We start from the raw sequence: 22,585 nt of genomic DNA on the forward strand, positions 1-22,585 counted from the left end.
AGCAGTGGTCAGGGAACTCGGTCCTCATTACCCCACACAGTGCATGTTCTGCAGGTCTCCTCACAAAATCACAAGTGAAATAATTAACTCCACCTGCGGACCTTATAAAATGTGTCTGTGAGTAATTAGTACACCTGTGCACCTGCTGGGTTACCAGCAAAACATGCACTGTGTGGGGGTAATGAGGACCGAGTTCCCTGACCACTGATCTACAGGATCCAATCCATTGCACACAGGACTGCACATCAGATTGGACCTGATGTCAAAACATCCGAATTGGACCGATTTCATCGGATATATCGACCCGATCCGTCGGAATCTATTGAAATCAGACAAAATTGGACCTGTGTAAGTCTTAGAAGACAAGATTAAGTCTGAAATCTTAGAAGACATGATATATATATATAGGGGCAGATTAGTTGGAGCAGTTGCCAAAAGCAACCAGTTGGCTTCTAACTGTTATTTAAAAGGCTGTACTACAGTAGATAAATGACAGACACTGATTGGTCAGTCAGAACTTCTTGTCATGATCTCTTTTTGCAGCTTGATACATCTTGCCTATAGTATGATACATTGGTGACCAGTTTCCCTTGGGGATAAACCATGGTGTCCTTGCTATGACAGAAATCACAATTAGTATCTCTTCCAACAGTGGACTAACTAGGCATAATTATCTTCCTGGTGTGTGGAAGCCCAAATAGTCATGCACAGAGGCAATGTCCTGCTAGAACATCATCATGCTAGAAGGACAGGCAGCTTATTCTCTAGCTCAATTACTTTTAAGCATTCCACTGTTTAATGTATTTCCCTAACTGATGATGTAGACTAAGAGATACATTTACTAAAGCAACTAATCAGATTGTGTCTACCATTTCTCTTTTGCAGCCTAGAAAATGATAAACAGAATCTAATTAGTTGCTATGGGCAACAGCACCGCTTTTCATTTTTAGAGGGTTTAGTTAATTTACTCCTAAGACTTTACCCAGAGGATTTTACCATTGAAAAATTATTGCAAGGCAGGTTATTGGCAGATGCTAAATCAATAAAGTGTTGATAAATGTCTACATACAGCTAAGTATCTGTTGGTGACTCACTTTGGCTCGCAAAGAGCCGAATTTGGTCCGGGGATAAATGTTGCGGGTCTGCGCATGCGTATCGGTGAAAATACGCATGTGCACACACGCAGGGCAAATGCCTTCAACGAGTATTACTATCGCCGATGCGTGCGAGCAGTGGGCTGGAGCATGGGGATTCCCCAAAAAATCCCCATGTGAACACGTGTGCCGAAGCCATGTTCGGGGTGGGCCGGCTGACGTCAGCCAGCTGCCCTGTCTACGTCCAGGCGCTCGTAAATTAAAGTCAGCCTGGACTGACTTTTATTTGCGAATGGTTGGAACAATCATTTGATGGTCGCCGACCATCAAATGATTCCCCCCCCCCCCGCACAATCACATGCGAATGGATGTGTGAGCGTACACATGCATTCACATTCAAATGCATCGATCACACAGGGAATGGGGGCATGCGTTCATGCACCTGCCACCCGTTCACACAGCCGTCGGGAGGCACCTAACCACTCGGTAAGTAGCAAATGTTGGCTTACCGAGCCAACGGGAATCACCCATACTGTATGTGTGTATTTTTCACAGCATTGAAAAGAACATTGCATGCACTGCCAGTGCATTTTACTGCAGTAAACGCAAATACTGAAAATGAAGCATTTAAAAAGAATAAACCATTAGCAGAATGCAATGCAAAATAAATAAATATGGCAACATTAGATGGTGTAATACCCGCTTACTGTATATGCCTATGGTCTTTTTCTAACACAATGCAATTTCTTACTACTAAAGGTTATTTTGGGCAAATTTAAGACTACACTGGAAAAAGACTCAGAGATTTCTTCATTATACCTATACTTCCTCCTGGTTATTCCTCTTCTACTAATTGCAGCTATTGGTAAGCTGTGTATGAAAGTGTTCACATTTATTGCATTATGTATCTACATTTTACACTCTGACAGTATCTTAATTCACTTCTTCCTCTTCGGGAGATGCCCGGTGGTATATTGTGACATTGGTCATGCCCCCAGGGCCGGCACCACCACTAGGCAGCTCTAGTCATTTGCCTAGGGTGCCAGCCACTGGAGGGTGGCAGTTTTGAGCAGGTCCGCCCCTGGATGGAGGTGAGTGGCGGCGGCAACTCCCCCACCTCCAGAGCGACTAGGCATCCGCCACCGCATCACCCGTTCCCCCTCCCCACCCCTGGAGTAACTTATCGGCAGCCGCAACTACCCCCCTCCCACCTCCGAAGTGTCTAGGCAGACGTCGCCGCATCACCAGACACTCCCCGCCCCTGGCAAACACACCCCCCAACGCAATACCCGGCACCCCCCTGTGTGGAGCGACCGGCCTGCCGCCGCAATACCCAGAAAACCCCCCACATATGTAACGGCCAGTCTGCCACCGCAATACCTGGCAAAACACCCCCCACCGTTGTGTGGAGCGGCCGAATACCCGGCACCCCCCCCCCCCCCCGGGGAGCGGGGGAGCACTGGATTGCCCCCACCCGCCTAGGGCTCTCCAGTGTCAGCATGCCCCTAATGTGATTTTCTTAAAACTGCAAAGAGATTGGATAAAATTATGCAATAAGAATGTACCTTTAGTTATCCCCCTCCCCTTTGCAAAACATACAGAGATGTTGTATAATTATGTCTGCATTTTGCCTACGTACTGCACTAGTAAGTGGGAAGAATGTGGGCAGGGTGTCCACTATTCCTAGGGGGTGGGTGGGGGCGATTTAAAAAGAAAAAGGAAATGTCCTTTGATGATTGTTGGTATTCATGTCTCTGTGTCTTTTAGGATAGACAATTAGAACATACCCACCCACTAGCTAAATTCAATTTATATAGGATCAAATTAAACTACAGTATACTGTAGGTGCATTTCACGATACAAGGAAAACACAAAATATTTGATATAAATCTACAAAAATGCAGCACTGATACCAAGAATGATTGTTCAATTTAAAAAACTATTTGAATTTTAAGAAAAGGTAACTTCGAATTATTCATAGAATCTTTAAAAGAAATTGAGTGGGAAGCGGTATTTGAGGGGAAGAATGCAGAGGAAATGTGGGAAACACTAAGAAGGCGTTCAGCAAGTACAAAGAATTAAACAAAATTTATAAAGGGTTAATCAAAGTAGCTAAAAGGGAAAATGAAGAGTACATAGCCACTGAGAGCAAAACCAATCCGAAGAAGTTTTTCAAATATATCAATAGTAAACAAATAATCAAAGAGAACATAGGCCCATTATCCAATAACAATAGTAAAAGTTTTGCAGAGGATAAGGGAAAAGCAGAACTGTTAATACTAGGGGAGAGCAGAGAGTGGAACGTACAGGTACCACAAATGGGACGAACAAGCCAGATCTTAATATTGCTTTCACGACTGATGAGATAATATTGCAGCTCAGCAAAATCAAAACAAACAAATCAACAGGCCCAGATGGGATTCATCCTAAGGTACTAATGGAATTAAGTGAGGAATTAGCGACCCCTCTGTATTACGTTTTTGATAACTCACTTTCATCAGGTAAGGTACCAAAAGACGAGAATAGCAGAGGTAGTGCCAATATTCAAAAAAGGAAAAAGGGATGAACCAGCTAATTACAGGCCTGTGAGCTTAACATCAATAGTGGGTAAATTATTTGAAGGATTTTTAAGGGATGGTATCCAGAAATATTTAGATCTTCACAGTTTACTTAGTATTAACCAGCATGGGTTTGTGAAAAATCGACCATACCAAACAAATTTACTAGGCTTCTATGAGGATTTCAGCAAAATCCTTTTTTATGGAAACACTGTAGACGTGGTCTTCCTAGATTTTGCTAAAGCTTTTCGATACAGTGCCATACAAGAGGTTGATAAATAAAAAAGAGGACCTGGGATTAGGGGTAATAATTTGTAGATGGGTAGGGAACTGGTTATGTAATAGAGAGCAGAGAGGTTGTGAACAGTGCAGTATCAAATATGGGTACTTGTTTCCTAGAAGGGCACCCATCGCGGGCATCGCATGTACATCGCATGCCATTATAATGGCATGCGATGCGACCGATGCAATGGCCGCGATTTTACATAGAAATGCATGGTAAAATGTAAATTACCGATTTTACATAGGGAACAATGTTAAATGGCCCAATTGACCCGATTTCACATAGGGAACAATGTTAAATGGCCCACAGACCCCAAATAGCCACCCTGAAGTGTGAAATGGCCCCCCCAATTGTTAACGCCACCCCACGATCAACGTCAACCCGAAGCATGGCGAGCACAGCAAGCCCGCGTCCTCCAACCTTTTCATACCCCCACTATCCACGTCGGCGTGGAGTTGAGAATAGAAAGTGTGGCGAGCGCAGCGAGCCACCGAGCCCGATGCGTGGCGAGCGCACGCGGAATACGAGCCCGAAGCGTGGAGAGCACAGCGAGCCCCGCGAGGGGATGCGGAATACATGTTAAGTAATCCATGTCCCCTCGCGGGGCTCGCTGCGCTCGCCACGCTTCGGGAGCGTGTTCCGCGTCCCCTCGTGGGGCTCGCTATGCTCGCCACGCTTCGGGCTCGGTGGCTCGCTGCGCTTGCCACAATTTCTATTCTCAACTGCACGCCGACGTGGATAGTGGGGTTATGAAAACGTACCGCCGTCCCTCACGGGCTCGCTGCGCTCGCCACGCTTCGGGTTGACGTTGATCGTGGGGTGGCGTTAACAATTGGGGGGGCCATTTCACACTTCAGGGTGGGTATTTGGGGTCTGTGGGCCATTTAACATTGTTCCCTATGTGAAATCGGGTCAATTGGGCCATTTAACATTGTTCCCTATGTAAAATCGCGGTAATCGCGTCGGTCGCATCGCATTCGATTTTTTGTCCGCATGCGATGCGACCGACGCATATTTTTCCTTGCGATGCCTAAGATCAAAATCGTGGGCGCCCTTCTAGGAAACAAGTACCCAAATATGATACCAGTACTAAGTGGAGTGCCACAGGGTTCGGTACTAGGGCCCATTTTATTTAACATATTTATTAACGATGTTGGGGTGGGAATACTCAGCAATGTTTCCATCTTTGCTGATGACACAATACTGAGTAGAGTAATTAGATCAACTGAGGATGTCTCCGCGCTTCAGAGCGATCTTAATAAACTAGATGAGTGGGCAAAAAAGTGGAAAATGAGGTTCAATGTGGATAAATGCAAGGTTATGCACCTTGAAAGACATAACCAGTGTGCTAGTTATAACCTAAGCGGAGAGGCATTGGGAAATTCAGTACTTAAAAAGGATCTAGGAGTCCAAATAGATAACAAACTAGGGTGTAGTGCTCAATGTCACATAGCAACAAATAAGGCCAACAGAATTCTAGCATGTATTAAAAGGGGTATGAAAACTAGGGACTCAAAAGTAATTATGCCACTGTACAAAGCATTGGTTAGACCACACCTAGAATATGGAGTACAATTCTGGGCCCCACACTATAAAAAGGAAATCATAGAACTGGACAAACCCAAAGAGCAACAAAGCTAATTAAGGAATGGCGAATTTAAACTACGAGGACAGATTGAGCTAATTGGGACTGTTTACACTAGAGAAGAGACATTTAAGGGGGGACATGCTTAACATGTACAAATATATCAGGGGCCAATATAAGGAACTGTCAAGCACCCTTTTTACGGCAAGGAAGGACTCTAGGACATGTGGGTATGAGTTTAAATTAAAGGAAAGAAGATTTTGTTCGCTTACAAGGAAAAAAATGTTCATGGTCAGGGCAGCCAAACTATGGAACTCTCTTCCTGGTGAGGTGGAGTCGGCTGACACAATAAATACGTTTAAAATAAGGTTGGACAAACATTTATTGGTTAAAAACATCCAGGGGTACAAATAAGAATAATAATCTGTCTATTAAAACCTAGGTTGAACTCGATGGACGCAAGTCTTTATTCAGCCTTATCTACTATGTAACTATAAACATAAAACCAAAAACTTGTAAAAACATCAATTACAGTACCTGACAAGCATATATCTGGAATTACCGCTAATAGATTTCACCTGGATAAATCTCTGTATGCCACCCTGGATAGTTCAATTGTCAGGGGTTCTTTGGAGATGTTAATTTCCACACTGTTCACCATAAAGGTAGGTGAAGTATGTCCGGTTGTGAGATTCTAATTCCTTGTTCCTTGATGGGTGATCAGTAGGACAATGCAGTTCTCTGGGTATAAAGATGTTTCTACCACACAAAGATCCTCCTCTTCCTTGGTGCAGATAAAAAGCGGTGTCCAGGGCTGGTTGTCACAGCTTTAGTGTTTGATGTCGGTGATGCAGCAGGAGTAATGGAGACAGACGACTTAATGTTAAAGCTTGCAGGTTTTATGTAATTCTTGATCATAAAGATTACAAACCAACTTATACAATGCAAGAGCTTAGAGAAGTAATGCAGTTTTAAGCTTCAGGACTGAGAATAAATAATAAAAAGGAGTAATAGGAAATAGAGCAATGATTCCTTTGACTTGCAATTGAATAAGTTGAATAGAACTTTAATCATGATAGCTCAAACTTAAAGCATAGTCTCTGAGATACTTGGGTTTGGAAGAATGAAGACTACTTGGATTTAGAAGAAATAATGACAGTCTCTATAATGCTTTGACAAAGATACTGTGGGGGAGATTCTCTAAACTAAAAATGCGGTAAAAACCCTGTTATCAGGTTTTTACCGCATTTTGGGATGCTCTTAGCATCCCCCGCCAGGTTATTGCGACAGGGGGCATCTCCAGAAAAATCTGGCGAGGCCCCATAGAAGCCTACTGGACCAACCCATTGCCGCCCTGCATCGACCCCCGCCGCCCCGCCTCGACCCCCCCCCCCCCCCTCACCTGTGTCCGGGCAGCACATTTGCTTTACAATGCTTTAATTTGACTTTGAAAGAATGATAATACTGGGACTTTACGAAAAACTATGACAGTCTCTGTAATGCTTTAACTGTGGAAGAATGATGATACTGGGACTTAGCTAAATCCAGATGACTTGAAAAAGACACAGGGGAAGGAGACAAAAATGACAGACTTAGCACTGCATAGTCCACATGTGCAGATGGAGTTAACACCAACAGGAGAGGTCATCAGCAGGTGTAGCAAGAAAGAACCTCAAATGAAAACTGTGGCAGGCTGAGCAGAGTAACCCGCATAGGCCAAAGGGAATCGGCAGGCTCCAGGTAGTGCACGTATGGAAAGACACTTTGGACTAACAGATTTCTGGTAAGAGAAATACCCAGTATTCACCTCCCATAGGCTAAGAGTCAAGAAGCACAGGAAAGGAGTGCAGACTGGCCAGTGGTATATTTGTAATTTTCAAGATGGTGGTGTCGGCCTGCTTGTACCGACCAGAAACCAAACCACACTACTTCTGCAGGCTGCTGCGACTAGGCCTCTGCCAAGACCACCAACCTCTAACATGGCATCAGACCCCCATCCTGCGCAAGGCAATCCGCCACTGAGCGGGTGAGTAACGCACCTGCCGGTGGCGATGACGAGTAAACGTGACACTGGTACAGCGGTAGTGCCTTGAATACAGAATAACACTGACATCATTTGCTGCTCTAAATGCTGCTCTTTGGTGTGAATGTCAACTTTGTATGCTCCCTCAGACAGGAAGTAGATTGCAAATTAGTTGAATAATCATTCATTAATTATCAATAATTTCTATTCAATCAATAACAAACTAAAATGGGACTTCACAATTGAAAGAATTGAATTAAAATACAAAAGAGAAATACACCAATTCTTACTATAAATTCACAGCATAATCATCCGGGAAGTTTCCATAGAAAAGCTCCGGTCATGTGATCTCAAACGACCCGGGGTTTTCACCGGACAGGTGATTTCCAGACCACAGCACAATCCACCCCCATACAATTCTGAACCGCCTGAGCAAACCTCCTGTCACGTGACTTCCAGTCCGTGACCCACATGGGTTTCCGGATTACGTTTCACAACTCACATATTTATTTGCATACCTTTATTAGACAACCCAGCCCATGTAGAGGTTAGCGTAACTCAGCGCAAACCTGGTCCCCATGGCTGTCCCCATTACCTGACATTAATATTTGTCAAGAAACAAAAAATAATTGTGTTTAAGAATGAAGGATATGGAATTCAACAGAAACATACTATGTGTGAGAGAAAGATCTTGATCCTCTTATAATCTACTCTTAGTGGCCAACAACCCCAATTCATGGGGAATGTTGCAATATAAACTTTTCACATCCATTGTTAAAAATGCATAAGTTTCCTTCCATCTACATCCTTCACTTAATTAGGAAAGTACATAGTGTCCTTAATATATGATTTAAGTGCAGATACTCGTGACTGTAAAAAAGAATCAACATACTGTGAAAGGTCAGACGTGAGGGACCCAATTCCAGAAATAATAGGATGACCGGAGAAGTGAGTGACATATGAATTTTAGGCACCATGGGATGTGCATTAAAAAGAAAACAATATTATTTTTGTGTTATTGTATTGTCACTCAGTGCCTGATCCAATAGAGATTTGAGCTCCAAAATAAAAGTTATTCCACAACCCTTTTGAAGTTGGGATTTTGTCCATAGATTTTATTTCTTTAGCACCTTCTAGAAGATAATAGATAGAATCTGATTGGTTGCTATGGGCAACATCCCATCTTCAATATAACTCCCATCTTAGTAAATGTACCTTTTATGTGTGTAAAACACTATATAATATGAAGCTCATACAAGCTTCTTGACCTTTATCACATTAAATAATATTTATTTGTCTTGTGTCTTATTTAGCTGCCTGTTTGCTAACCAGACATAAATCCAAACAGCTAAGCAACAAACAGAGAAAACAGCTTGAGCAGCTGGAGTGTGATATAAGACAAGAAATACGGGATGGTAAGTGGAACTCTAAAGAAATGGGCTCTAAAATGTCACTTAGACCTTTATTATCTTACTTGTATTAGTCATGGTCCACATCAGGTGTGTGTGTGTGTGGGGGGGGGGGGGGGGGGGGGGGGCTGCCAGACAGAAAGGGGGCCCAGGACTGAAGTCTATCAAGAATAGATTGTCATAAACATAGTTCTCATATCCTTTGTAGCAATGTAGAGGTTAAGTAGTGCGGTCAGTGCTGCGGACAGCGGAGGTCTCACCAGGTACGCCGGGGGGGTAAAGAAGGGAGAGAAGGGCCCTGCCTACTTTGTTAGGACCGGGTGCCACAATTTCTGATGACGGCCCTGGTATTGTGTATGCTAATATGACAGTACATAATACATAAACAGTCTGAAAGATAATTACTAAGATAAAGCATTGATGTGTTTTTACTTAAGAGACTGTCTCCAGTTCTCCCAGCAGGATGTGATGCTGCAATATCTATTTAGAAGTCAGTGACATGTGAAGGAAATGGAAATGTTGCAAGTCTGCAGACCGTTGGATCACATATAACAGCGTGATACAACTGTGTTAAAAGGCACAGCAGTTAACGAGGCAGAATAGATGTTTTCACACAGATAAGCATGTTTATTCTGTTATAGGTGCAGAAATATCAAGTAAAACAAGTTCACAAGAAACTACGCACAAAAACTGATGTCCATAACAGAAAAGTGGAACTTTTCCTATTACAGAACAGAGCATGTCATATTGGTGGAGAATATGGTACATTACAGCAAGCTAAACCACATTCAGCTTTGCTGCAACACATAGGCATAACTATAGGCCATTATTATTTGTGCCACAGTAACTACAGATACCAGTGCCCAGCCCATAAAGAGAGAGGGCATACAATATGTCCTCATACACTGTGTGGCTCTATTCCTGGCTAATACCCCCTCTCTGTACCCCACACACACTGCACCCATTTTTTTAAATACTTACTAGGGTCCTTTAGGGACCCTAGTAACCAGAGTGGAATGGGCCCAGATAGAGTCTCCTCCTCTATTGTCTCATACAAGGTGCATTTAATGTAATACAACAAGCAAATACAGAGCCAGTGATTACAGGAAGCCAATAGATATAATAATAGGGTCAGCCCTCAAATACTCAATGTGCGCATGTACATGGTCCCTGGGTGAATGGCCTTGGCAACTTGCATAGTCACCGAGCCATGGGCACGGATCGCTAAGGCCCAGGGGCATGTGTCAGCAGAGTCGGGTGTCACCCATGGGAATGCAGGCATGCCGATGTGTGCCTGGGGCAGGCGGCTAGCATCACATGACGTCAGCTGCCCGTCCTGTCTTCCTCCGGAAGCCCACAAATATAAGCGACCATCGAATGATTTTTCTGGCTGCGGGCACATGCGTGGGGATGTGTCCGAGTTAATCAGAATCAGAGCCTACAGATGGGGCCGGGCTCTTCTTTGCTGGCGAATCGCCAGAACGTCACCGCTGGCGATCCGCCAGCAGCCCGGCCGGCCATCTGACTGAAATGCGCATGCGTCTCACGTGCACGCGCATCTCAATCTCCATCAGCAGGGCGACGGGAACCCTGTCCGTCTTCGCTTCAGGGAGACGGACAGGGTTAGGGGGGGTGCGGGCAGGCGGCGGGGACCCCGGGTCACCGCCGACAAGCCGGCGGTGACCCGGAGGAAGCGCTGGAAGCGGGACGCGCGCGCCTCTCGTGCGTGTGCGTCCCCTTCTCGCTATACAGGTGGCGGCTGGCGGGGGATGGCGGCTGGCGTCGCCATCGCCATCCCCTGCAAAGATGAGCCATGCCGCATCTGTATGTGTACACATTAGTCTCCTTATTACTTATAGTGTTAATACTTATATGGTCTATAGTGTTGACTGTCAAGGAGTGGTCGGGACAAGAGCAATCATCCCATAACAAACATAATGTATTCTGTATACATAATGAATCCAGTTGTTACAGAACTGAGCTTTCTGAGCATGTGTTCCCAGCTGTTGTTCATACACCTGTTTCTTCTGCCTAGCAGCTGCACTCTGGTCTCTCTGGTTGAGCGGATCAGACTTGAGAAAATGCTGCTCAGTTCCATCCCCTTTAATGCAAGCTTTGACTGCAGCTTTAGTAAAATCATATTATATACTGTTTATTATGGTCTTTATTATACACACAACTATATACTCTATTTTTGCGATAAATATAGACATCCTAAAAACGTGCAATGCATACAAATAAGGTGGCTGCAATATGTGCAACGTATGGCTCAGTGTTTTCGTATTCTTTCATTAATACTGTTTCTTCTTTCTAGGTTTTGCTGAATTTCAAATAGACAAAGAAGTTTTGACACCGGACACACTGGGAACTATTCCATTCTTTGACTACAAACATTTTGCATTGAACACTTTATTTCCAGGGGTAAATCTGTATATAATTTCTACTTGCTACACCTCATCCCTTTAATTCTGGACACATATTAATTACACAGTTTCTGTGGCTGATTAAAACCAGGTGAAATGGAGTCTTGAAGTCAGCCAGCCACAGAACCTGTGTAATGTGTCCAGAAATAACCCCGTGAGTGGTGGGTTTTGCTGGGGCAGGTTTGTCCTGCCCCAGCAAAACCCACCGCAGAGCGCATTTTGTGCACATGTGATCAAATGGAAGATATTGAGGAATTCAATTGCTGGTGAAGTGTGCAAGTTGCCATTGCCACAGCATTTAGGGGGTTATTCTGGTTGACTCGCAAGGCTGCGAATTCCAGATACCATGTTAAACTGGCATTGAGTAACTGCAAGTTAGAATTTATAGAATGTACTCTGAATAATCCATTGGAAACAAATTCCTCACTGGTTGGATAATTCTGGTGTTGTGTGATCAAAGCAAGATGGCTACAACGATGCAGCACTGATCTTAGGAGAAATGCGACACACGGATATTAGCCTGCCGCATCATATGCACTTTAGTAAGGCTAGCAGCTGTGGGAGCAGCGAGAAGGTCTGAGAACTTGGAGTGTGATACTAACTTGTAGAGTATGCAGAGGCACAGAATGGCCAAACAAAGGATGAGGTACCACAGAGATGGCTGAATCTGGGACCACAGGGTCAGACTGGAATGCTGGAGAGCCAAACAGGTGGCTTGAGACACTATGGGCCAGATGTATCAAGCTTAAAAAGTGATAAAGTGGAAAGTGATAAACAACCAGCCTATTAGCTCCTATCTGTCATTTTTCAAACCCAGAAGGTAACATGACAGCTGATTGGATGGCTGTTTAGCTGTTTAGCACTCTCCATTTTATCACTTTTTGGAGCTTGATACATCTGACACTAAGGGGCTAATTCAGGTTTTGGTCCCATCCCTGATTGTGGGGATCAGCGCATGCATGATAATGTGCATGTGCAAACCCCTACAATGAGCGCCTTTGGCACATTTTTCATTCACAGAGTCACTCGCTGCCTAATTGACAGGATGGGCACCCAGTATTTCATGGGCATTCCCACAAAAACGTTAGGTGTGCCCATAGAAATGCTGGACGGGCCCGTTGAAACCTTTACCCCACCTTCAGATCAGCAATCAGAGTTCATCTGTAAAGCACTGGCTTACTTTAACAGAGGAAAAATCATTTGATGCTGAGTAACCATCTAATTAGTTATATCCCTCTGTCCAAGCGCATGCGAGTGAATGTGTAAGCATAAACATCCGCTCGCATCACACAGAGGCGAATATACGCGCCTAGCGAGCCGGAGTGAATCAAACCGTTAAATCCAGAATTCTGAAGTGATGACATTCCAGCAATCATTGCCAGAGCTAGGAGGTTTAAATAAGGCAAGTAAATTCCAGAGACTCTAGAACTGGTTATTAGGCAAATGGCTGGAGTTTCTAACATTTCTATTGCCCAATGTCACTCTCGCAGATGTCCCATATGTATAAGATTGCGCACCAACAGAGCATACAAAAGAGGAAGCCAGTAACCGTAAAGAGGCAGCTCCTAGACGGAGAATTGTGGAAGCCAGTCTGACCACAATGGCTGCTTTAAAATTGGTGACTAATAACGCTTCTGCCTTGCCGGAGCCACACGCTCCTTCCCCACCAGCAACTACAATAGTTATTCGCATATTCTTTTCTCTTTCGTTTTAATGTCATTCGAGGTTATTCAATAGACATCTCAAAGTAATAATGTAACTTGTGTAGAGAGAGTTAAGCCCCATACACACTAGAGAATATATTGCTTTCTGAGCAATATATTTTGTTATATCTTCTAGTGTGCACACACTCATTATAGTTAATGATGTACTCTCCTGCACATCGATAATGACCCCCCCCCCCCCCATCAACCCAACTGACCCCCCCCCCCCCCTGCCGGCATCAGCCACCAATGTCCCGCCACCAATATCGACATTGGAGAGGATCGCCCAGTGGTTATGGGGCCTTAGATTTGGGTTGGTTATATTGTTTCTGTGCGGGGTAAATACTGGCTGCTTTATTCTAACACTGAAATGGATATCCGTATGAAAACACCCAACCCAAATCTAAATATATCTGCACATTTGGCCCAACTAGAGAACAACATGGTTTTTCACATTGGTAAATTAGAGATTTTGTTTTCAGATCCTTACTGAATAACCCGCATTGCACCAAATTGGTATCTGATATGATCCATTGAATGTAAAGCTCTAAATAATATGTCAGCACATGATTGTAATACTTTATTTATAAAATGACAAAAAAGCAGGGCATATTGGATCTGATTCTGAGCCATGCCCACACTGCTAATGTCAGGCATAGTGGAGCAATTTTATTGTTATGTGCATGCATCTAAATCACACCGATAACAAGTCTATGGAGCTGAAGTTAGGATTAAGGCGCATGAGGAATGCAAGCTCTCTGAATTGTCAAGAAAATATATTGGCCAGTGCTATGGAGGGGGCGGGGCAGATGCACAGAAATGGTGGCGGGTATGTCGCTGACAGGGGTCGTGTACAGAAGCAGACAGCCATTCACAAAGGAGGCTCTAGTAAGATGGAAGAACTACACCTAACATTGGGGGTTATTCAGACTTGATTGCTGGGCTGCAAATTCACAGGCAGACCGATTATCGATCAACTGTGCATGCGTAATGATTGTACCACACATGCGTGAAGCCATCCTAAAATTAAATCCAAAGTCTTTTCTAATCGCAAGCTACAAGGTGATTTACAGGAAGCCGACATTTGGGGGTGGCATCTGGCCATTTACTGGGAGTGTCAGGAAAAATGCAGGTGTGCCCAAGATTTTTTAGGGAGGGTGTGTGACATCAGCTTCGGCCCTGATTTGTCTGTTTCTATTGCACTGGCCAAGTACAGATGGAGCAGGGCTTATTATTGCTGGCGGAGCGCCAGGACCGTGTCCCTGGCGATCCGCCAGCAATCTGGCGCTCTGGCTGAATGAGACGCTCGTGCGTCTCCCACGCACGAGCGTCTCAATAGCCGGGCGGCGAGGCGGCGCGGCGGGTGCAGTCCTGCCCGTCTCCAGCTTCAGGGAGACGGGCAGGGCTGCGGGGGGCTGCGGGGGGCTGCGGGGGGGCGGTGTGGACCGGCGGGGACCCGGGGAAGCCGGCGGGGACCCGGGCAAAAGCTCCGTCGGAACGGGACGCGCGTGCACCTCGTGCACGCGCGTCCCCTTCCGACATACAGATGGCGCGGGGCGGGGGATGGCGGGTGGCGAGTCCTCCGCCATCCCCAGCAAAGACAAGCCCTGCGCTATCTGTAGGTCCTGGGCTACACACAGACTGCACACAATGGAAACATCATCTGATGGTGAGTGAGTTGTGAATGGATTTGCAGCAAATCGCCGATCAGTGATATTTACACAAACCATTTGCAGCCTTGCACATTTCACTCTGGCAGGGCAGCAGCTATCTGATCGCAGGGCTCTGCAAATTAGCAGAGAAGTAATCAGGTTTGAATAACCCCCATTGGCCTGGTTCAAAGTTTGGATGCTGTGATTTATGCTGCGTCTACAGATACACTAACCAATATTTTAGAACCTGTGGACAGTGAGCATATCAGTCCATGCATATTCATACATACAGATGTACATTGGGAAGGGCTTTTGCATAAGGTGGTTGTTGAGTTATATACAAGAGATGCAGATACGGATGTGGCTTTGACCGATTTCCAGAATCAGCCCAATTATTTCCTCAAAAAAGACATGTCTTATGGGTTATGAGTGGGGATACTAATTACCCCGTTCTGGGCCTGATCGAAGGGCCCAGTGGGGCCCCCGTTACCTGGCAGTAGCAGCAACTGTAGTAGCTCTTACTTATATACTGCTGTGTGCTGGGCTGCAGTGTGGTCAGGGACGTGCTTAATGTACTTTTTTCTGAATTTATTCTAGGGGTGCATGGACACGCCTCCCATAATTAGGCCACACCCCCTGAAAAGTAGGACTCTCTACTGCTCTGCATAATGTTACAGACAAAATATCTTTGCACTATGTTACCCTCAGTTAACGTGTAGTAATTGTACTTTAAATATTTTCTTTTAGACTGATGGAAGCAGACAAGATTTATGTGAAAAACTATGTGAAAGCGTCCCATCTGTAAGTATGAACCCCTGCAGCTGAGTTCATCCCAACATTAGAAAAATCTGCTTTTTTGTGTGTTATATTTTTAAGCTTTGAAAATGATTGGCAACCTCTAGCCCCCCTTCCCTTTCCCTTTGATGTTGTACAGTAATAAAACGGCATATAACAGTGGCACATACACTGCCTAACAAATGTACATGAATAAGGTCAAAGTACTGATACAGGATAGTGGCACAGTCTCCTCAAATCAAGTTTGTCACACCTAAACTGGACAGCTTGGAGACATGCAGTTAACAGGTACACTAACTACCGGGGCGTACCCAGGGGTCCGACTATCCCTGTCAAAGTATGGGCTGTTTCACGCGCTCTGGCTGATGCCAGGCGGCGAAACACAGCACGGACAAAAGCCATGCTGTACTCAGTAGTTAATTATGGACAGGATTGTGTCCATTCACACGGGACGGCCACAGCCTGGCCGCCACGTTGCAGCCAGCCATGTGTGTGCTGTGGCCATCCCAAGTATTGTAAACTTCTGTACATGGCACGGCTTCTCGGTCGTGCGGGGTTTCGCCGCCCGGTATCAGCTGGAGCATGTGAAACCGCTCTAGGGGTCTTAGGAGGAAATTGCAAAGGGAGACACATTAAGGGGGCTTCAATGATAGAGACATAGAGGCAGCTACAATGGCAGAAACAAGAGGAGGTGGTTGCAATCAGACAGATATGGATGCAGCTCTAATAGGAGAGATGTGGAGGTGACTGCAAAGATAAAGGGGCAATGGTAGAGGGACAGAGGGCAATAGGTAAGAATAGCACAGTTTTTAAAAATGTGACTGTTTAGTAAGTATTTTGGCTTAGAGCAGGCATGTCCAAACTATGGCCCTCCAGCTGTTGTGAAAGTACAATTCCCATCATGACTTGCCCACGTTTTGCTATTAGGGAATGCTAAAACTATGGCAAGGCATGCTGGGATGTGTAGTTTAACAACAGCTGGAGGGCCACAGTTTGGAGATGCCTGGCTTAGAGGTTCTTTTTAAGGGAAAAAGTTTGGGAACCACTAGTATAAGGTTTTATTGGGGGTTTTAGAATCATCCCAAAGGCTTAATGTGACAGAGCCTCCCCCAAGCATAGCAGTTAGTGGATGCATGGTGAGTTGGCTGACAACAGTTGACTAAAGCTGAACACACAATGTAATCTTATGTTTCCATTGTGGCTGTTTGGAACTCAAATCTGGAAATGCCTAGAAGCAAATTGCTACCAAAAGCCAGATAACGGACAAAAATGGTTGTTCGGATAAATTTATTAAATCAAACCTATTTCTGGTTTTTGGAAGCAAATGGCTTATTGTCATTTGTTGTGTTCCCAAACATTACCAGATTTTCACTCCAACCAAAAAGATTTGACAGATAACTTTATAGTGTGTATCCATCATTACATAGGTTGGAAGTGTGCTGCATGAGAAATGTACCCTCAACATTTTATTGTGAACAATTGTCTTTAATTATTTTTTTTGTTAAATTAGCATATGCTTACATATTCACACATAAACATCTCTGTTTGTTTATTATTATTATTATTATTATTATTATTATTATTATTATTATTATTATTATATGGCCTCACCAAATATTCATAACAATGTATTTTATTTAGCCATTCCAAGCTAGAAAGATAGCAGAGGAGGAGGAAATCATAACTAGACTGAAGACAATATTTGAGAACCAGAGCTTCATGGTCTTACTGATTCACACATTGGAAAAACAGAATGATTTTTCAGTCAAAGACAGGTAACATTTTCATAAACAGTTACTGATTATTTCCACCCAGTTATGCCCCAGACACACTACCCAAATTTTTTTTTTTATATTTATATTTAAAGGGTCCTTACGAGTGATATCTTTTATAAAAACGGTAGTGTGAATGCTCAATGTCATTATCGATGCAAGCTCACGCACTTCATTAATGACCCCAGGTCACATTTGTCTATATAGCCAAAGACCTGTTTGTTCAGCACAGTGGGTGTAACGTTACAGAACGATAACATTTCCTGATCTCATTGAGGGCTGTTTCACACCCTCCGGCTCCTGCCGGGCGGCGAAACCCAGCACGGCCAGGAAACCGTGCCGCACACAGAAGTTTAGAATGGTGGGCATGGCCACAGCCCGGCAGCCGTCCCTTCCAGTGTTGACAGCCGCTGCAACCGGGTTGCCGGGCCGTGGCTGTCCTGTGTGAATGGACACAATCATGTCCATTATTCACTTCTGTGTGCGACACGGCTTCTTGGCCGTGCTGGGTTTTGCCGCCGGGAAGGATCCGGAGCGTGTGAAAGGGTCCGGAGCGTGTGAAACAGCCCTAAGTGTGTACACTTACTATTGTTTGCTCAGGAGTTCACAGAAAAAAAACTGCCAATATCACTCATGGAGCATATTGCCTAGTGTATTTGGGGCTTTAGGCTCATTAGTAACATTACATTTAGGTGTTACATTTGCATTGGACCACAGCAAGCAATTATTAATTTGCTTACATTGGGTCTGATAAAGGTTACTAGCAAAACTACAACTCCTGGCAGTAACTTGCGAGGAACTTTCCAGCACAGGGCAAGGCTAGCCCCATAAGCTGGGTCCCTCGCAGCAATGCATATTGCAAAGTTTAAACCAATACAGTGTTAAGCCCGCCCTCCAGACTCCTACTGGCTGGAAGGGCAGGTATAACACTGTAGTAGCTTATGCTGATTCCCGGCCAGCCCCAGGGGATCGATCCAGAAGGTATATTGTATGCATAATAAAATGCATGTATATGTGCTATGTGGTCCACGCCTACCCTCTAATTTTTTTTAGAGGAAATTTGGTGATTTCCTGCGCACCGAGTGTGTTATTATGTTTCTATATACAGGGCTGCCAAGAGAAATCCTGGGCCCCGGTACATCAACTTCCAGGGGCCCCCATGGGGGTGACACGGCATGTTAAGGGCGTGTTTAGCACATGAGAAGAACCCACTCCCAGGAGCATGGCAGCATAAATATACACACAAAAAGACATTCACTTACCCATATAAATACCTCCACTGTAGACCCATCTCTCCATCCCCGCCGGGCGCCCGGTTTCCGGTAGGAAGTCAGGGCACACTCACGTGCGTTCCACTTATCCTGCTCCAGGATAAGTGGGAAGTAAGGTGCCGAGCACTTTTGGGAGGATGGATCCGGGCACCCAGCGGTGACTACAGTGGGGGTATTTATATGGGAAAGTGAATGTCTTTTTGAGCGTATATTTATGCTTTGGAGAAGACCGTTCAGAGTTAAGGAGCCCATAGACGCTCCGTTCTTCTGCTGTCCGTTTAGTACTATGCGATGCGCACTCCCGCGCATCACATAGTACAGTACAAAAGTACAGTACAAAAAGTATGAACCTTTTTTCTACCGAGGGCCATTTGGAAAATTTGAAAACCCTTCGGGGGCCATATAAAAATTATCAATTATCGGCATATAAGCGTGGGCATTATACACAGGGCAGCGGCATATACATGTGGGCATTATACACAGGGCAGTGGCATATACATGTGGGCATTATACACACTGGCAGTGGCATATACATGTGGGCATTATACACAGGGCAGCGGCATATACATGTGGACATTATACATGTGAGCATTATACACAGGGCAGCGGCATATACACGTGGACATTATACACAGGGCAGCGGCATATACGCGTGGGCATTATACACAGGGCAGCGGCATATACATGTGGGCATTATACACAGGGCAGCGGCATATAAATGTGGGCATTATACACAGTGGCAGCGGCATATACATGTGGGCATTATACACAGGGCAGCGGCATATACATGTGGGCATTATACACAGGGCAGCGGCATATATACGTGGGCATTATACACAGGGCAGCGGCATATACATGTGGGCATTATACACACTGGCAGCGGCATATACATATGAGCATTATACACAGGGCAGCGGCATATACATGTGGGCATTATACACAGGGCAGCGGCATATACATGTGGGCATTATACACATGGGCAGCGACATATACATGTGGGCATTATACACACGGGCAGCGACATATACATGTGGGCGTTATACACACTGGCAGCAGCATGTACATGGGGGCATTATACACACGGGCAGCGGCATATACATGTGGGCATTATACACAGGGCAGCGGCATATACATGTGGGCATTATACACACTGGCAGCGGCATATACATGTGGGCATTATACACAAGGCAGCGGCATATACATGTGGGCATTATACACAGGGCACCGGCATATACATGTGGGCATTATACACACGGGCAGCGACATATACACACGGGCAGCGACATACACATGTGGACAGACACACCATAAAAAGTGACAGTGTGGAGGAAGGGGGGGGGGCACCCCCAAACAGGTTAATGTGATTATGTCTGATTATGATAATCAGACATAATCACATTAACCTGTTTGGGGGTGAATCCAGGGGTAAATGACAACCCCTGGATCTGTCAGTCACTGGGGAAGGGAGGGTGAGAGAAGCAGCATTTACCTTTACAAGTTTACACTGATTTTGCTGCGGCACCTCAGCGTGATGGCTGCTGCTGCTGCGGCTGCTGTACTCTGACCTCCGATGCTCCTGCCCATGCAGTGCAATGCATGGCGGCGCATCCCAAACCTTGCGAGTCCCCCTCCCTACCGCCCGCATCACGCCCGCCAATCACTGCCGGCGACACACCTCCACAGCCACTGTGATTGGCGGGTGCGTCTTCTGCACATCTCCCCGGCTATATTACCGATTAATCAGCCGCCCGCCCGCCTATATTACTGATGTATCAGCCGCCCGCCTATATTACATACCAGCCGCCGGGGATGGCTGCTGTCACCGGAGAGATGTTCAGAAGACGCGCCCGCCAATCACAGTGGCTGTGGAGGTGATGCACCAGCAGTGATTGGCGGGCGCGTCTTATGCACATCTCCCTGGCGGCAGCAGCAGCAGCCATCCCCGGCGGCTGGTATGTAATATAGGCGGGCGGGCGGCTGATACTTCAGTAATATAGGTGGGCGGGCGGCTGATTAATCGGTAAAATAGCCGGGCGGGTGGCTGTTTAAAAAGTAATATAGGTGGGCGGGCCAGACATACTGGGTGCGGGGGCCGTATCCGGCCCGCGGGCCGGTGGTTCCCCACCCCTGATCTATAGAGATAGATAGATAGATAGATAGATAGATAGATAGATAGATAGATAGATAGATAGATAGATAGATAGATAGATATGGAGAATAATTAAGTATTAAGAGGCAGGGCAGAAAAAAATGTACTTACAGGGCATGACCCGGAGGCAGCCAGTTTCAGGAGCTCCTCTGACTTCAGCCTGCACTTCATCTTCCCCTGTCACATGCCGCGCGTCCTTGCAGTCACGTGACCTGACCTTCTGACCTTCCCCTCTCGCGTCTCAAGAGCTGTGCTCTAGTCTGCAGCAGACACAGTTTCTCTGCAGACGCTCCGCAGCTGGATGCTGGCCTCTGTCACTGTCTGCAGACTGCAGATCTGCACACAGTGAGAGTGACACAGGCTGCCGCTGCTGACCCGCACCCCCGCTAAACCGCTGCCTTTAAAAAAGTTTTTTTTTTTTTTTTAAAGTGTGTCCTTGTGTCCCCTGGCCCGGGCCCCCCTGATAGGCCCGGGCCCAGGTAAAATGTACCCTCCCCCCCTCCCTCTCGGCGGCCCTGTCTATATATGCTTCAGGTAGTGCTGCTGGTTTCTCAGGGCTGTTCTCCCTGATTGGTTAAATAGAAATGGTTTGTTGTGGGAAACAGCGCTCAATACCCTATCTCTGATGTGCTTACCAATACTAACGGGCCACTACCTGCATGTTTGAACATTAGCATTTTTTGCAAATCCATTTTTATATATCTTTTTATTGCTTTCGTTTTAGAACTGAGCTCTTATCTTGCCTCAATATTGTTTTTAATATATGTTTTATTGCATTGCATTGTATATGTGTATATGTGTACTGTTTTCAGATACAGACCCTTTTTTAAACAAGTAAATATTCTTTCAACCAGCAGTCAACCTGTAGACGAGTGCTAAACATTTGTCATCCCCTCCTAGTCACATCAATCAGGACCTTTCACATACGGCAACATTCACGGAATGTAACAATACACTGTTTCATTTAGAAAGTTACAGAAACAAGTGACAGATTGTATTTGAATTGTATTTATTTTTGTATCAACAACACACTGCTTGATTACTATCACTCTGCACCATTACAGCGCATCAGAGATATGGTAGTGAGCGCTGTTTCCCGCAACAAACCATTTCTCTCTGATTATGTTAGCCTTAGTTAATGTGTAGTAATTGCACTATAAATGTTTCCTTTTAGTCGGATGGGCTGCCTTGCCCAATTGCTGGGCAGTCCCCAGCCTGCAGTCCCCAGCCTGCAGTCCCCAGTCTGCAGTTTTGCTAGTTTAGCAAAACTGCAACTTCTGCTAAATGAGGCCCATAGTTCACTAAAAGATATTAATGTATGCATACAAAAATACTTCTATATGAAGAGCTCTTCCTTAATTGTAATGTAATGTAATTGTCTTACAGATGTATGTTTGCATCTTTCCTGACCATTAACTTTCAAAGCAATCTTATCTACCTCACTGGGCTCCTTGAAATTTTGATTAAGGATCTAATGGAGCAGTCAAGCAGCAAACACCCAAAGCTAATGCTGAGACGGACAGAAACAGTTGTGGAAAAGTTACTGACCAATTGGATGTCTACTTGCCTATATGGCTTCCTGCGGGTAGGAACCAGCGTTATTCCCTTTATAAAATGTATGTATGTATGTAAGTGATCATATTCACACATGTGATGTGCATGGTGTGTAAGCATTTGCCTTATACACCTTCTCTTTCTGTTACATATATATAAACCCGTTTTCCTTCTGTGCATATTATGTTGCGTTTGCTTGTATTACCACAGTTATAGTAACAGTATGTTATGCTGTGTACACACGGTCCGATTTCCTTTCCGATGTTGACGATATAGTCAACATCGGATCGGCATCAGATGCAGATCGCAAGGGT

The 22,585-nt window shown here is 45.1% G+C and overlaps 1 protein-coding gene and 1 long non-coding RNA gene across 2 annotated transcripts in view; one reads left to right on the plus strand and one right to left on the minus strand.

Moving 5' to 3' along the window:
* The window catches only part of LOC146074399 (uncharacterized), a 47,438-nt gene extending 26,527 nt beyond the window's left edge, over positions 1–20,911 (minus strand). Inside the window, exon 1 of the long non-coding RNA XR_014473425.1 lies at positions 20,829–20,911. This is a non-coding gene — a long non-coding RNA (uncharacterized LOC146074399). The remainder of the gene's footprint in view (positions 1–20,828) is intronic.
* The window catches only part of LOC146074398 (plexin-C1-like), a 95,087-nt gene that overhangs the window by 39,971 nt on the left and 32,531 nt on the right, over positions 1–22,585 (plus strand). Inside the window, exons 15-20 of the mRNA XM_083182407.1 lie at positions 1,854–1,959; positions 8,857–8,958; positions 11,267–11,373; positions 15,478–15,531; positions 17,167–17,300; positions 22,104–22,302. Of these exons, the coding sequence (XP_083038533.1) occupies positions 1,854–1,959; positions 8,857–8,958; positions 11,267–11,373; positions 15,478–15,531; positions 17,167–17,300; positions 22,104–22,302 (702 nt within the window). The remainder of the gene's footprint in view (positions 1–1,853; positions 1,960–8,856; positions 8,959–11,266; positions 11,374–15,477; positions 15,532–17,166; positions 17,301–22,103; positions 22,303–22,585) is intronic.

The sequence above is a fragment of the Crinia signifera genome, chromosome 4, assembly GCF_055691185.1.
Source record: "Crinia signifera chromosome 4, ASM5569118v1, whole genome shotgun sequence".
NCBI classification, from domain to species: Eukaryota; Metazoa; Chordata; class Amphibia; order Anura; family Myobatrachidae; genus Crinia; species Crinia signifera.